The sequence below is a fragment of the Phoenix dactylifera genome, unplaced genomic scaffold (assembly GCF_009389715.1).
Source record: "Phoenix dactylifera cultivar Barhee BC4 unplaced genomic scaffold, palm_55x_up_171113_PBpolish2nd_filt_p 001305F, whole genome shotgun sequence".
Taxonomy (NCBI): domain Eukaryota; kingdom Viridiplantae; phylum Streptophyta; class Magnoliopsida; order Arecales; family Arecaceae; genus Phoenix; species Phoenix dactylifera.
In genome coordinates this window covers 1-11,971 of record NW_024068637.1, presented here as the reverse complement: position 1 = coordinate 11,971, position 11,971 = coordinate 1, and the positions used below count along the sequence as shown (strand labels likewise).

At 39.2% G+C, this 11,971-nt stretch overlaps 2 protein-coding genes across 4 annotated transcripts; both read left to right on the top strand.

Moving 5' to 3' along the window:
* Positions 1–3,435: 3,435 nt before the first annotated feature.
* On the top strand, positions 3,436–7,879 carry LOC113462518 (dnaJ homolog subfamily C member 17-like). 2 transcript variants are annotated; one of them, XM_039121968.1, is made up of 4 exons: positions 3,436–4,046; positions 4,677–4,898; positions 7,431–7,527; positions 7,677–7,879. In XM_039121968.1, the coding sequence occupies exons 1-2, from the start codon at positions 3,555–3,557 to the stop codon at positions 4,848–4,850; spliced, it is 666 nt and encodes a 221-aa protein (XP_038977896.1). In that variant the 5' UTR covers positions 3,436–3,554; the 3' UTR covers positions 4,851–4,898; positions 7,431–7,527; positions 7,677–7,879. The 2 variants fall into 2 exon arrangements, with proteins under 2 accessions (XP_038977896.1, XP_038977897.1); XM_039121969.1 differs by lacking the exons at positions 7,431–7,527; positions 7,677–7,879 and having other exon boundaries at positions 4,684–4,881.
* Positions 7,880–9,134: 1,255 nt separating this feature from the next.
* On the top strand, positions 9,135–11,661 carry LOC120103845. Of its 2 annotated transcripts, none has more exons than XM_039121967.1 (3): positions 9,135–9,447; positions 9,809–9,948; positions 11,325–11,661. In XM_039121967.1, the coding sequence occupies exons 1-3, from the start codon at positions 9,232–9,234 to the stop codon at positions 11,500–11,502; spliced, it is 534 nt and encodes a 177-aa protein (XP_038977895.1). In that variant the 5' UTR covers positions 9,135–9,231; the 3' UTR covers positions 11,503–11,661. The 2 variants fall into 2 exon arrangements, with proteins under 2 accessions (XP_038977895.1, XP_038977894.1); XM_039121966.1 differs by having other exon boundaries at positions 9,142–9,447; positions 9,824–9,948.
* Positions 11,662–11,971: the final 310 nt, after the last annotated feature.

Sequence of the window (11,971 nt, the reverse complement as noted above, 5' to 3'; positions counted from 1 at the left end):
TCCCTAGATTAAACACCAAAAGCTTCTCTCAACATAAGTGGTGTAACCATTGGAATATGGCTATGTCTTTTTTATTTTTTATAAAAAGCTTTCTCGCTCCAGTATTCTAGAAAGCTGCCGGTCCAGAAAAAATCAAAATTTCCATATGATTAGCCGTTAAAAGCAAATTATATATGTCAGTTGTCCTCTTTGCCCTATTATCATAGAGACTATTTATCACCTTCTAATTGCCCATTCTCCTTTCATATTTGGAGAATTATTGATATGGCTTGTGGGCTCAGCTATTGTAATAAACTATCCTTAAGAAAGCTATGGAGTGATTAGTGAAAGCATCCTAAACTCAACTTTTGCTACCTGCATGAGACTCTTTGGTGTTAGCAGTATAGAGTCGATTTGGAGGAAAAGGAATATTTGAATCTTTCTTGAGAAGGTTAACAACTCTAAAAGCACCCTTGTAAAGGCCTTTTCTCTCTTTTCCTCATATGAAGCCATCACTTTGTAGGAGAACCTCTCCACCTTCTACTTGCTATCATCTAAGTTCAGCCGTTTATTGTAATTTGATTTGAGAGAATTTTCTTTTATTTCTTTTATTGTGACTTTGGCGGGTCTTAGACATGCTTGCATCTAAAACTTAGTGCAGTAGGTGGATCTTGACTTCTAAATAACAAAACTATTTGAGGAAGCTAAACAACATTATGTGGATCATTGAAGAGATTTATTCCATTTTAACTTTTGCAAAAGAGAGCATTCATTCATTCATTCGGGCCTATCCAACCAAACATTGTAGATAGTCATTCTAATTATTCCACATTCCCAATAAATACAAATAAAAGAACTTTCTTAGATTTTCTTTTTATTCAAGGACCAAACAAGGCTTAAATTCTTTTGTGGTTGAGATATAAACATATCCTCTCTATGTTATAAGTCTCAAGTAGACGGCATCGACTCGCACAAGTATGATTTGAAACATTTAATTTTATATTGCTCTCCAACTCCGGACGGGGACAGCAAAAGGTTGTACCAAGTTGAGCTCATATCAAATTAAGATGGAGGTGTTTTAGAAAAATTGCTAACCTAAACTTGTTTCATAAACCGCTGAAACACTCTGACATGAACCTGAGCTATATGATCTATTTAAAAGGCAGATTGGGTTGAAGATGATGACCCACTTGCTAATGACCTAACAAGCTTAAAATCAAATTGATATAATTCAAGAAATGCTGAACTGATCGAAATGGGGTGGTTCAGTCCGTACCGAACTGGTATCGGCTCTAATCGGTCTGGTTTGGTGTTAAAAATCAGTACTGATCGGTATAGGCCCAAACCGGCCAACCATACCGGCATGTATTTTGAGGCTTTTAGATACGTGAACCAAGTCGAATTAGTGGTACATGTTCGGTACCGGTCGTCCCAGTCCGAAACGATACCGAACCGGTACCGACGCCCACCAGTATATCCAGGGGTGGCCCAATGTATTTGGAGGCCTAGGGCGAATTCACTAAATGAGGCCTTTTTTAAAATAATAATAATAATAATAATAAATTTTTAATAAGTGTAAAATACAAAAGAGAAAAATTAGAAGAGAAAAATTGTAACAAAATTATAGATATTGTAACAAAATTAGAGGAATTAAACGCTGGTTGAAAATATAATCAAACAACAAAATTAGGAGAGTTAGAAGAATCACACCGTGTGTCCGTGCCACTGACTCACTGTCACAGACTGAAGCTAAGCGAAGAGAGAAAAGCGGCAGTCCTTCCAATCAAGCAAGCGACCAACCAATTCCAACCAGTATTATGCCAAAAGATTGCGACTGATTTTTTGAATTGTGTAATCTCCAATTATTGACATTGGTAACCGACCCAAAGCAATTTTCTTATAATTCAATTCGTGACGATCAGAAGTATAAAGTTCTCACAGTCTCACAGACAGACGTGAGAGGACGGCCGGGCCCGCCAGGGTCACGGGAGCTGGGGTCGGGGAGGGAGGCGAGGAGGTCACGGCCTCACGGGAGCCGGGGCCGGGGGCGAGGAGCGGAGGAGGTCACGGGACCCGGGGCCGAGGAGGGAGGCGACTGGCGAGGAGGTGGAGGTCACTGCCTCACTGGTCACGGCCTCACGGGAGGCGGGAGCCGGGGCCGGAGGCCCGGGAGGGAGGCGAGGAGGTCATAGCCTCGCAGGATCGCCGGGAATCCAGGGAGGCGGGGGCCGGGGAGGCGCTCAGGCGAAGGAGACGACCTCGCCGGCTCGCTGGATTGAGCCGGACGGGCCAACAGGGTCACGGGAGCCGGGGGCCCGGGAGGGAGGCGAGGAGGTGCGGGACCGCCTGGATGCCTGGGAGGCGGGGACCGTCGCGGGATGCCGGGGCCCGGGGAGGTGGGGAGGCGGACTGGCGGAGGCGCGGAGGAGACAAGTAGACGACCCAGGCAGTCATGGAACAAAACAGAAGAGGATAAGGATTGAGGAGGAGTGGAGCACGATGAGGATTTCAAAGAGAGGAATGATGGGCGATGGCCGATGGGATTGGGACGGGAGTCACGGCCTCACGGGGTGGCGTCACGGCGACTCACCCTCACCCGCATCTTATCGAGGTAGCCGTTGGCTCCTGCGGCGTTACCTCCATTCTACGGACACTATAGCCAGGAGCGGGAGCTGGGAGGCTAGGAGCCTAGGACTAGCAAAGTAGCAGTCGTGCCGTCGCGCGGGGGCCTTCTCTCGAGCCGGGGCCTTGGGCGACCGCCTAGGTCGCCTAAGGCTTGGGCTGCCCCTGAGTACATCGGTATGGTCGGTACGACGAATCTTGATATAATTAAACCCATAATAGCATAGTTAATCTATTAAACAAAAAAGGAAAAAAAGAACTTAATGTCTAAAAGTCCAATCAATGTTAGTTATTAGCTAGCCTATTGTTCTATTTAATATTTTAAGGTTTTTTGCATGAATACCCTCCTAAATATCAAATTTTACATGAATACCCTTTCAAAATTGATATTTGCATGTATACCCTCGTCAACCACTTGTTTTGTCATTCTACTCTTTTTTTATTTTTGTTTTTGCATATCTACCCATGCTATCTAATAACGTTAAAAAATTAATGGTTTCAAATTAAAATGACTAAAATATTCTTAATGATTAGACATGCAAATAGATCGTGATCCCGATAGCAGGAGAAAAAAACAGGGGCAATAGCATAATTTTAAAATTTTACTTTATTTTTAATTAATATAAATATGATTTTTCTTAACATCGTTAGAACGACCGTTATATTACGGGTTTTTGTACAATAATAGAGTTTTATGAGGGTATACATGTAAATATCAATTTTAGAAAGGTATCCATGCAAAAATTCGAATTCGATATTTAGGAGGTATTTATGGAAAAAAAAAAAAATCTAATAATTTATATATAAATCTAACCCGCGCGACAAAATCTATTTCAAGCCCTCCACGCTCCCCGGTCTCCTACGTCGCCCCTCCACTCCGGCGACAGCGGCTGCGCCCCCCCAGCCGCCGGCCTTCTCCTTCTCCTCCTCGTCCTTCTAATCCAGTCCTCGCCATGGCCGGCGAAAGAGATTCTGGAGGGGCGGAGGAGGACGACGTCGACCACTACGCCGTCCTCGGCCTCCCCTCCGGCGAGGAGGGCGCTTCCCTGACCCTTAAGCAGATCGAGAAGGCCTACCGAGACCAGTCCGGCCTCCGCCACCCGGACAAGCGCCCGGACGAGCCCAACGCCACCGCGGACTTCGGGCGCCTCAGGTCCTCCTTCGAGCTCCTCAAGGACGAGCCCAAGCGCGAGTTCGACGCTCGCCTCCGTGCCCGCCGTGACCTCGCCCTCCGCCACTCCACCCTCAGCGCCGAGCGCCGCAAGCTCGCAGCAGACCTCGACGAGAGGGAGCGCGCGGCGGCAGCAGGGGGGAAGGAGGAGGTCCTCGACCCGGCCGAGCAGGCCAAGCGCCGGGAGAAGAAGGTCGCCACCGAGCTAAAGAGGGAATTCGAGCAGTTCCAAGCCCGGATGGCCGCTGAGAAAGCTGCTCCCACTTCCACATCCGTAAGATTTGAGGGTCTTTTGGAGGACGAACTAATAATTGACGTCCTTCTGGAGAAATTTAACTTTTTGATGCTCCTTTTCTCGTTCTCTCCTCAATAACTTTTTTAATGTAGAACATGGGAATTCCAACAGTTTAAGTTTTAAAGTGATTTGATTGTTAAGAATGGATTGGGCTACTACTTCTCAGTGGCTAATGATTTCCCTCCTGAAGAAGTTTGATTTTTTTCTGCTTATTTTTCTTTTTTTCCCCGTCAAAGCAACTTTTCAATGGAGAAATTCTCCTTAAATTAATACTGTGGAAATCACAATTGGACTTTTTTTTTCTTCTGTTGGCTAATTATCCTCCTGAATTACTTCAATTTTTTTTTCTACCTCCCGAAAATAACATTTTTAATGTAGAACATGTGAATTTCCAAGATGTTAATTTTGAAGGTGATTTGAGTCTTGCTATTTTGGTTTAGAATAGCTACTATGCTATATGACTATATATTTGAAACATATTTGGTTCAATGGATTGAAAGCATTGGGTCCTTTTTTTCAATGCTTCTGGATGCGGAAATATGCATGTACAGGTTTATGATTAGAATCAGTTTGTAAATGAATATAATTGGTTGTGTATAATTTTGGCAGGCATCAGGGAATGAGACGGAAGAGGAGAATGGAGGGGTGGCAGCATTGGATAAGGAGAGGGTTTTGAAGGTCTCCTGGGAGCGAGAGTTGCGAGATTACAGTGCTGTCAAGCTGCGAGAGCTGTTTGATAGGTTTGGAGGGGTTGAAGATGTTGTGATGAGGACAAAAGGATAAAAAAAGAGGGGTCCTGCCATTGTCGCCGTGTCTTCCAAGGATGCTGTGGTAAGTTTCTGCTCCTTTTCTAACATTTAGTATGTACAAGTATGGGTATGCAACAGTTGCGCAACATTTGTCACCCTTGCAATAGATTCATGAAAAAACATTGAAAATTGAAATACTTTCTCTAGGAAAAACATTCTGAATCAATGATGGGATATTCAGCAATTGTACTTTTCATATTGCTGATGTAATGCATTCTCTAAAATCTTTATGAAACATCTGTCCTGAGATTATGTGAGCTTTATATCTTGAATTTAGAGAAGTTGTATTTGAGAATTTAGGGGAAGCATCTATAGATATGCAGAATCGCTCGCCTATTAAACCAAATAGTACAATGGTCTCTGTAATAATAGATACTCCTGGAGAAAGAAAAACACCAGCCATGAGAAGTTAGAAGAATGGTTGTATAGTTAGAAGAAAAAGCACTGATTGAATTTGCCTCTATTTCTTATCAGTTGTTATTAGATATTATGTTGCATTTACAATTTTAATTGAATAAAACACTATCACTAAAGCATCTTATAGCTATACTGTAACAACAACAAATTCTTATATTTAGATGAAGGTTTTACAAATTCTTGGTAAAAAATTGTGTCCAAATCAATACAATTTTCTTTATGGTATCATGTGCTAATTGCTAGCATGTTTTTTGGATCTTTAGATGCTTTCTTACAATATAAAAACCATTTTCTAAATGATTCTTTAAAATATTATCAACTTTATGCAATAAATTTCTATCTTTTGTTCCTAAGAAAACTTTTGGTCTCTCTAAACTCCTTTCTAGCACTTCTAGCAAGGTCCTGTTACAGACTCTTGTAATTTCTGTTTTTTATTTTTCTTGACATCTCGTATCATAAAGTTCTGATTTCTTGAATCATATCTTCCGAGCTCCCTTTATAATATCTGACGTTATTATAGTTAATGCTTCTTGTTTAGCTGTTAGGAGAGGCTGAACAAGACATTGAGAGAAAATGCACTTGTACATCTCTCTGTCTCTTAGAGTTGGAGGAGGGTGGGGAAAGTGATTTAGAGATTAGGATTCGGTTCCTCTTCTTGTAAGCATTTAGTATTAAGGAAAGGGTTTTTAAGCCTAGCATTCACAAACCATATTGCATATAAAATTAGAAGAGAAGCCCATGTTACATGTGTGTTTTAAATTTGGTAATAAAATATTTTGTATGTGGAATTAAGGATCATTCATATCCATCTCAGTTGGTTTTCCATCACTTTGTCTGCAGTTGATGTAACTCTTATAACTCCTGAAGTTTTCCATCATAGTCTTATCAACCACCTATTTGAATAGTTTCTTATTTGTTAAATTTGGCCTGCATGCACAGATACCTATATATAAAACATTTATGAAGAAATATATGCCTTTACATGTATTTATAGTTGTATAAACATGTGGATATGTATATATTTATGCAGGCATGTGTATCTATTCTTGTGTACATGTATCTATTCTTGTGTACATATTTATGTAAGCGTGCACGACAAGGAGATCCTTATCATGCACTCTAAGTATTGGTATTATACTTAGAAAATCCCAGAAAGTGATTAGTGTCCTTAGCTCTTAGTCTAAAATCTAATAGTTTTTCAAATCTTTGCATAAATAATGTAGAGATTTGAGTTCTAGTTTTAATAAATGCATTTCTACATCTACAATCGAACGTATTACAAAACTGATTTCTGACCGAAGTTATGTTATGGGCCAAGTGCAGTTCTTAAATCTGGACTACTATCTCTAATCAGGTCTCTTTTGGTTTGGAAATCTGAACCCAACACCGAAGCAACCCATCCCAAAACATCTGAAAGTTAGGCCTGTCCTGTAAACAGAGATACCCCTAATGGCATGAGCCTAAATCAGGAAAGCCCTAGACTGAATACAAATTTGATTGCAATCTTTTTCCATCCCAAATTTGTTTGACTGCCATTTCAAAACTATTTTGGAATAGAACAAGTCTCATTTTTCATTGCTACGCTGACTAATTTGAGAAAGTACTTTTAGAATGAAAATATTTTTAAAAACTAATTGTGCAACTGAAGAAAAGCAAGGCATTTGATGAACCAATCATGGGTAATGTAGAATTAATGCTGATCATATTTAAATTGATGACTAATTAGATAAAGTTTAGTACATTATTTTTGTTGTATTATTAATATTCCTGTTCAAGTAGTATACAGTTGATTAAAAAAAATTGTTTGATACAAGTGGAATGCAATATCCATCTTTGATGCAAGAAACATGCAGGCGTGTTTCTTCTGAAAGGATGATATAACCTGCTATTGAGTTGCAAGAGAGATTAATAGATTTTTTGCAATGATTTCAGAAAAAAGAAAGATAACGATTACCATGTGAAAATAGAATTTGAACTTTAAGTATATTATCACAAGAACGATTTAGAATATGTCAAGAAATTGTGTATGTCTGACATCATCTAGTGTTTTGTTTATGCTGCAAAAGTTTACTGTTCTTTAAGTTCATATGCATATGATCTTCTGGAGCTTACCCACAAATTCATCTTTCATATTCAGGCCAATGAAAAGAAGAAAAACATGCAATAATGTTGTGCAAGCTTACTTTGGAGATAGTGAAATGGTTTAATTTTTCTTTGACAATTTATAGGCGAAGGTAATATTCAGCAAATTTCTACTCAATCATTTGCATGTATTATCAAGCTTATCCTGTAGTATTTGATTTCAATTTAGATTATTGTTCATGTATTATATGTAGAATAAGATCTTGCTCTTGGCTAATAGTACTCTGTATGAACATTACAGGGTGGATGGTACATTTTCTCACACAAAAGGAAACAAGCCTTAGCCACAGGTATTGCATTTGGAAGGAATTTTGCCTTCTCATAGAACTCAGACATTAGCTGGAGGATCCCTTCTGCACCTGGGTGCTGTATATTAGTTCATCTAAGGACATCTGTGCTTGCAAACTGATGTACCAGTCTCCAATGACATTTTACTTTCGAGTATTCTTCAGCATTGGGTCTATTACATCCCTTTTTAAGCACTCTCAAAAAAAAGTCCCATGAATCTGCAATAAGGAGATCGAGAATTTATAGTGGGCAAAAATTGACCTTTCTGTAGTTGTTGTTTGCTTAGGTTTAACTGTGCATTTGGTGTTGTTTTGTAAGCTTTTTTTCCTTATATTCTTTTGTCTTTGTGTGTTGTTCGATTTGTGAGTACTAAATTTGGTGGTTAGAATAATTAATTATACTGAGTAAGCCAAGTGAAGCCATTTGCTAGCTTGCTGGTGCGTTTACATAGTATTTTCTAGATATCTTGCTTCACATGTTATTCCTTGTTCTTCCAAAAACTAGGTTTTCATGGTTTGCCACCTTGAGAAGCACATCCAATAAAATGGCGATCATGTAGAAAAAGATTTTATGAATTCAACTTTTTCTATGGATAAAAGATCGTTTCGCTTCTGCATCAATGGTCTCTAGATAACCAGAGGCAAAATTTAATGTTTGTATTCAGATAACTTTTGACTTGTGGCTAAATTTGAGATGGTTCCAGCGTGGGTGAGAGGGGATAAAAACTGCTATTAGAGTACCAAAATTAATGAATGCTACCTACTGTTTGTTTGGTGCTTTTTAATGCTAAGCTTTGGATCAATCCAATGTTTTTGGAGCCAGATGTACATTACTGACATGGATATGAGCTTGCTTATGAGCAGAAATGCCATGTTAAGGTGTTTAGGCGACTATGAAGGATCTTTTTTCTGTTTGAACCTTGAGGATTTATTGAATCACAAATGATGATGGCTGAAATATATATATATATATATATATAAAAGTCGGTAGCCCATAATTTAGTGACACAACCAAGAATATGAATATGCATCTGCTTGTTTTAGTTTGTTAAACAATTGAAGTCGATGGAGCTCAAGAGTACAATAATGGATTTTATTTTGACTCTCTTATTTCTTCCTGCTGATCGAAATGAACGCTAGCTGAATTAGCTCCAGCGGTCAAACTGTTGTTATCACTCCATTGCATAGATTTAGTCTAACCAAAGCATTTGGTAGGCCCCATGATGACAGTGAACTTACAACAGAAGGAGAATATAATATCAGAGATTACGACGATGCCAAATTATCAAATGCCATAAACTAATTACTCCAAGAGAAGGTTAGGAGAACTCTTGACAAGTATACCCAGCAGTCCACTACAGAACGTTAGGTTGGACTAGCAGTTTTGATATGTAAGTAGAGGTGGGGGGTCTTACCATAAAGAAAAGTTGGCCAAGGTACAAACAGAGAAGAAAGGATCGGCGGTCAAGATAACTGGAGAAGGAAACAGCAGTGGCAAAGAGGAAGGGAATGAGCTCAGCAAAGAAGGCATGTAGCCCACGGTCGCCGCCGCCGCCGCCGCCTCGACCATGGGCGACACCTAGGCCGAGAAAGGCAGCGGCCATGGTCAAGAGTGTGACAAGGGATGAGATTGATATGTTCTGGAGGAGGAAGAGGATGGAAGAGGAGGATCACCTGCTCGCAGCGCAGAAGGCGGCCGCCAGGATCCGAGCTAAAGCACTCAAGGCAAGGACCTCTTTCTTATGATCAGAATTGAATATAGTCTTTAGTTTTCCTTTCTTTTTATAGAGTTGAGTTACAGTAAGAAGAACATTTATTAGAATTACTTGAGTCAAACACTGAAGAAACAATACCATCAAGATTAAAACAAGAACTTATTCCTATACAGAGGAGTGGTGCAACCACTAGGCTATGTAGCCCAATTTGCATGCTTTAAATGTTATTAAAAAGAGATAAGAACTCTTTGAGTATCAAAGATTATTGTTGTTGTTGTTATTTGTTTGTATTTTGCTTGTGCTGATTGGAATTGATTGGATTAGAAATGATTCTAGTTATGATCATAATCATGAGAGGATTGTGTGTTGAGGTTTGTGGTGATCAGGACGAAGAGTACAAGCGATTTGAGGAATCTCTGAGGGAGGCAATGGACTTCGAGCAGAATGGAGAGGGAGGAAAGGAGGCGAGCGGTGGAGATAACAAGGAGCTACGAATAGGAATCAAGGATTGGTTGGTTTACTCCCACTTGCTGCCGTTCTTTAACCGTATATTATAATTCGATGACTCTTAAAGCTTTGTTTTCTTTGTTTTAAAATTGAAAGCAACGCAAAATGATGGGAAAGCAGTGGGGACTCCAATACGCTAAGGTTTCATCCACTTGAAAGGTGGCACTTGAGTCGTTTGGTCAACTGTGGAAAAGTATGGCCAACGGAAAAAGAGAAAAAAAAAAGAAAATTAAAAAATAGTATTCTTATGGAAATAAGATTTTTATATTTCGTAAGAAAAAAAAATCTATGTGAGACATAGAAAAGCTACTTTCTCATCTGTTGAAAAATGGGAGTTTTTTTCATAAAAGTACCTTTAAGCCATCAAAATATGTGGATAAGATCTTTTTCTTTATTAAGAATATAATAGATATTTTATATAATTTTTTTTATGAAAGTAGATGCTCAACCAAATATAAGTCACTATGGAATGAGTCACTCGCTCAACCAAATATGCCAAAACCATTTTCCACATATCATATTTCTAGGAATCATCTTTCTTAAAAAAAATATTTCAATGAGAAAAAATTCTTCCCGCATACCCAAATGAATCCTAAAGAACAAACTCTAGTGGAACTCTATTTTTTTAATCCACCTTTATATTTGTTGTCATCTTTCTGGTTCTTAATTCTCACCGTCCATAATTTCTTTTTTTTAGAGAAATGATATGAGCAGCGAGCGGTTTCTAAATTAAACACACACACAAAAAAATATCCGCTAAAAGTTTGAACTCTCTAAATTAACCATGCTTCTTTAGGATGTTTACTTAAGTGATAGGGTGAAATGTTATTTTAGCATTCATCATTTTTTATTGTTTTCATAGTTTAGCTTATATCTGAACTAATTCATTCGAGTATTACAAGCAAAATCCTAAGATCTTGAGACTCCACCCAAGTCTTTGTTCATCTTTCATTCACATGCATTATGTGTCCAATAATAGTACAGATGAGACCCACGAGAGCTGCTTCCTTTGCATCCATGCTTGCACAAAAAAGGTACTTATACCCACAATCTTGCACAAATCAATGCCAAATTGCATCAAGCTCTCCTTGGAACTAGTTTCTGGCCCAAATTTCAACTTCAAGCTCAACTCTATATTATTCGATTTGAGTCAAAATGAGCATGATTTCGACCAAATAAGTAGCATGATAACCTTATATCCAGCCATAACCAATTAGGTTTGGCTCAATCATTGCATCGAACCAGTTGTAAGACCAAACTATAAGGCGAGAAGATTCGAGTTATGCTCATTTTTAGATCATTGCTTTATGATTGGAACCATTTGCACAATATTTGGTATTAGGGCTAACACAAGCATCTCTTCGACCTGGTTGAGTGCAGGTGGACAAAAAGTAAGTATGCTTATCTGAACCAACCAGCCATTAAATCCATGGGGGAGAATGCAGCACTGAAGCACGCCACTTCCACCTACATTCCACAAAAGAACTGCTTTTGCTACTATTCTCCTGCTACCACACCAAGTCTTCCCCACCTCATCATTTCATGTTTTTCTAAGTGACCAATGTGAGGCATAGAATTGTAAGTCATATGATCCACCTTTATGAATCCCTTTGTTGAACATCAAAGTAGCATATCACTCTTCGTCATATCTATCTATTTTACTAATACAAATGGAGTTGTAGCCCAAGTCTGGTTCAATGTTATAATATATTTATTACATCGTGAGATTACATCAAAACAACCCCTACACCTACCCAAAAATCAAAATTAAGAAAAAAAAAATCTCACTGGAGCTAAGGCTGCATTGACCTAGACATCGCATGATCAAAAGGTGTATTTGTCCACAAATGTAAATAAACAATAGAAGTTGAAACTCCTCTCTTTTTTTCGACCTGAAAGGGTGTCTCCTATGCAAGGCGGGTACTAGGTGCGGGTCGCATCCTCCTCGAGGGAGATTCGACTACGTATTGAGTAAATCCGGGGAGGCAAATGATGCTGCAGACTGGGTTACTTCCTTCGCGGCTCAT

Coding starts and splice junctions, on each gene's coding strand:
- LOC120103845 (XM_039121967.1), top strand. CDS start 9,232: ATGAGCTCAGCAAAGAAGGCATGTAGCCCACGGTCGCCGCCGCCGCCG. Junction 9,448..9,808: donor TCCGAGCTAAAGCACTCAAG/GCAAGGACCTCT, acceptor TTGTGTGTTGAG/GTTTGTGGTGATCAGGACGA. Junction 9,949..11,324: donor CGAATAGGAATCAAGGATTG/GTTGGTTTACTC, acceptor GGTTGAGTGCAG/GTGGACAAAAAGTAAGTATG.
- LOC113462518 (XM_039121968.1), top strand. CDS start 3,555: ATGGCCGGCGAAAGAGATTCTGGAGGGGCGGAGGAGGACGACGTCGAC. Junction 4,047..4,676: donor CTGCTCCCACTTCCACATCC/GTAAGATTTGAG, acceptor TAATTTTGGCAG/GCATCAGGGAATGAGACGGA.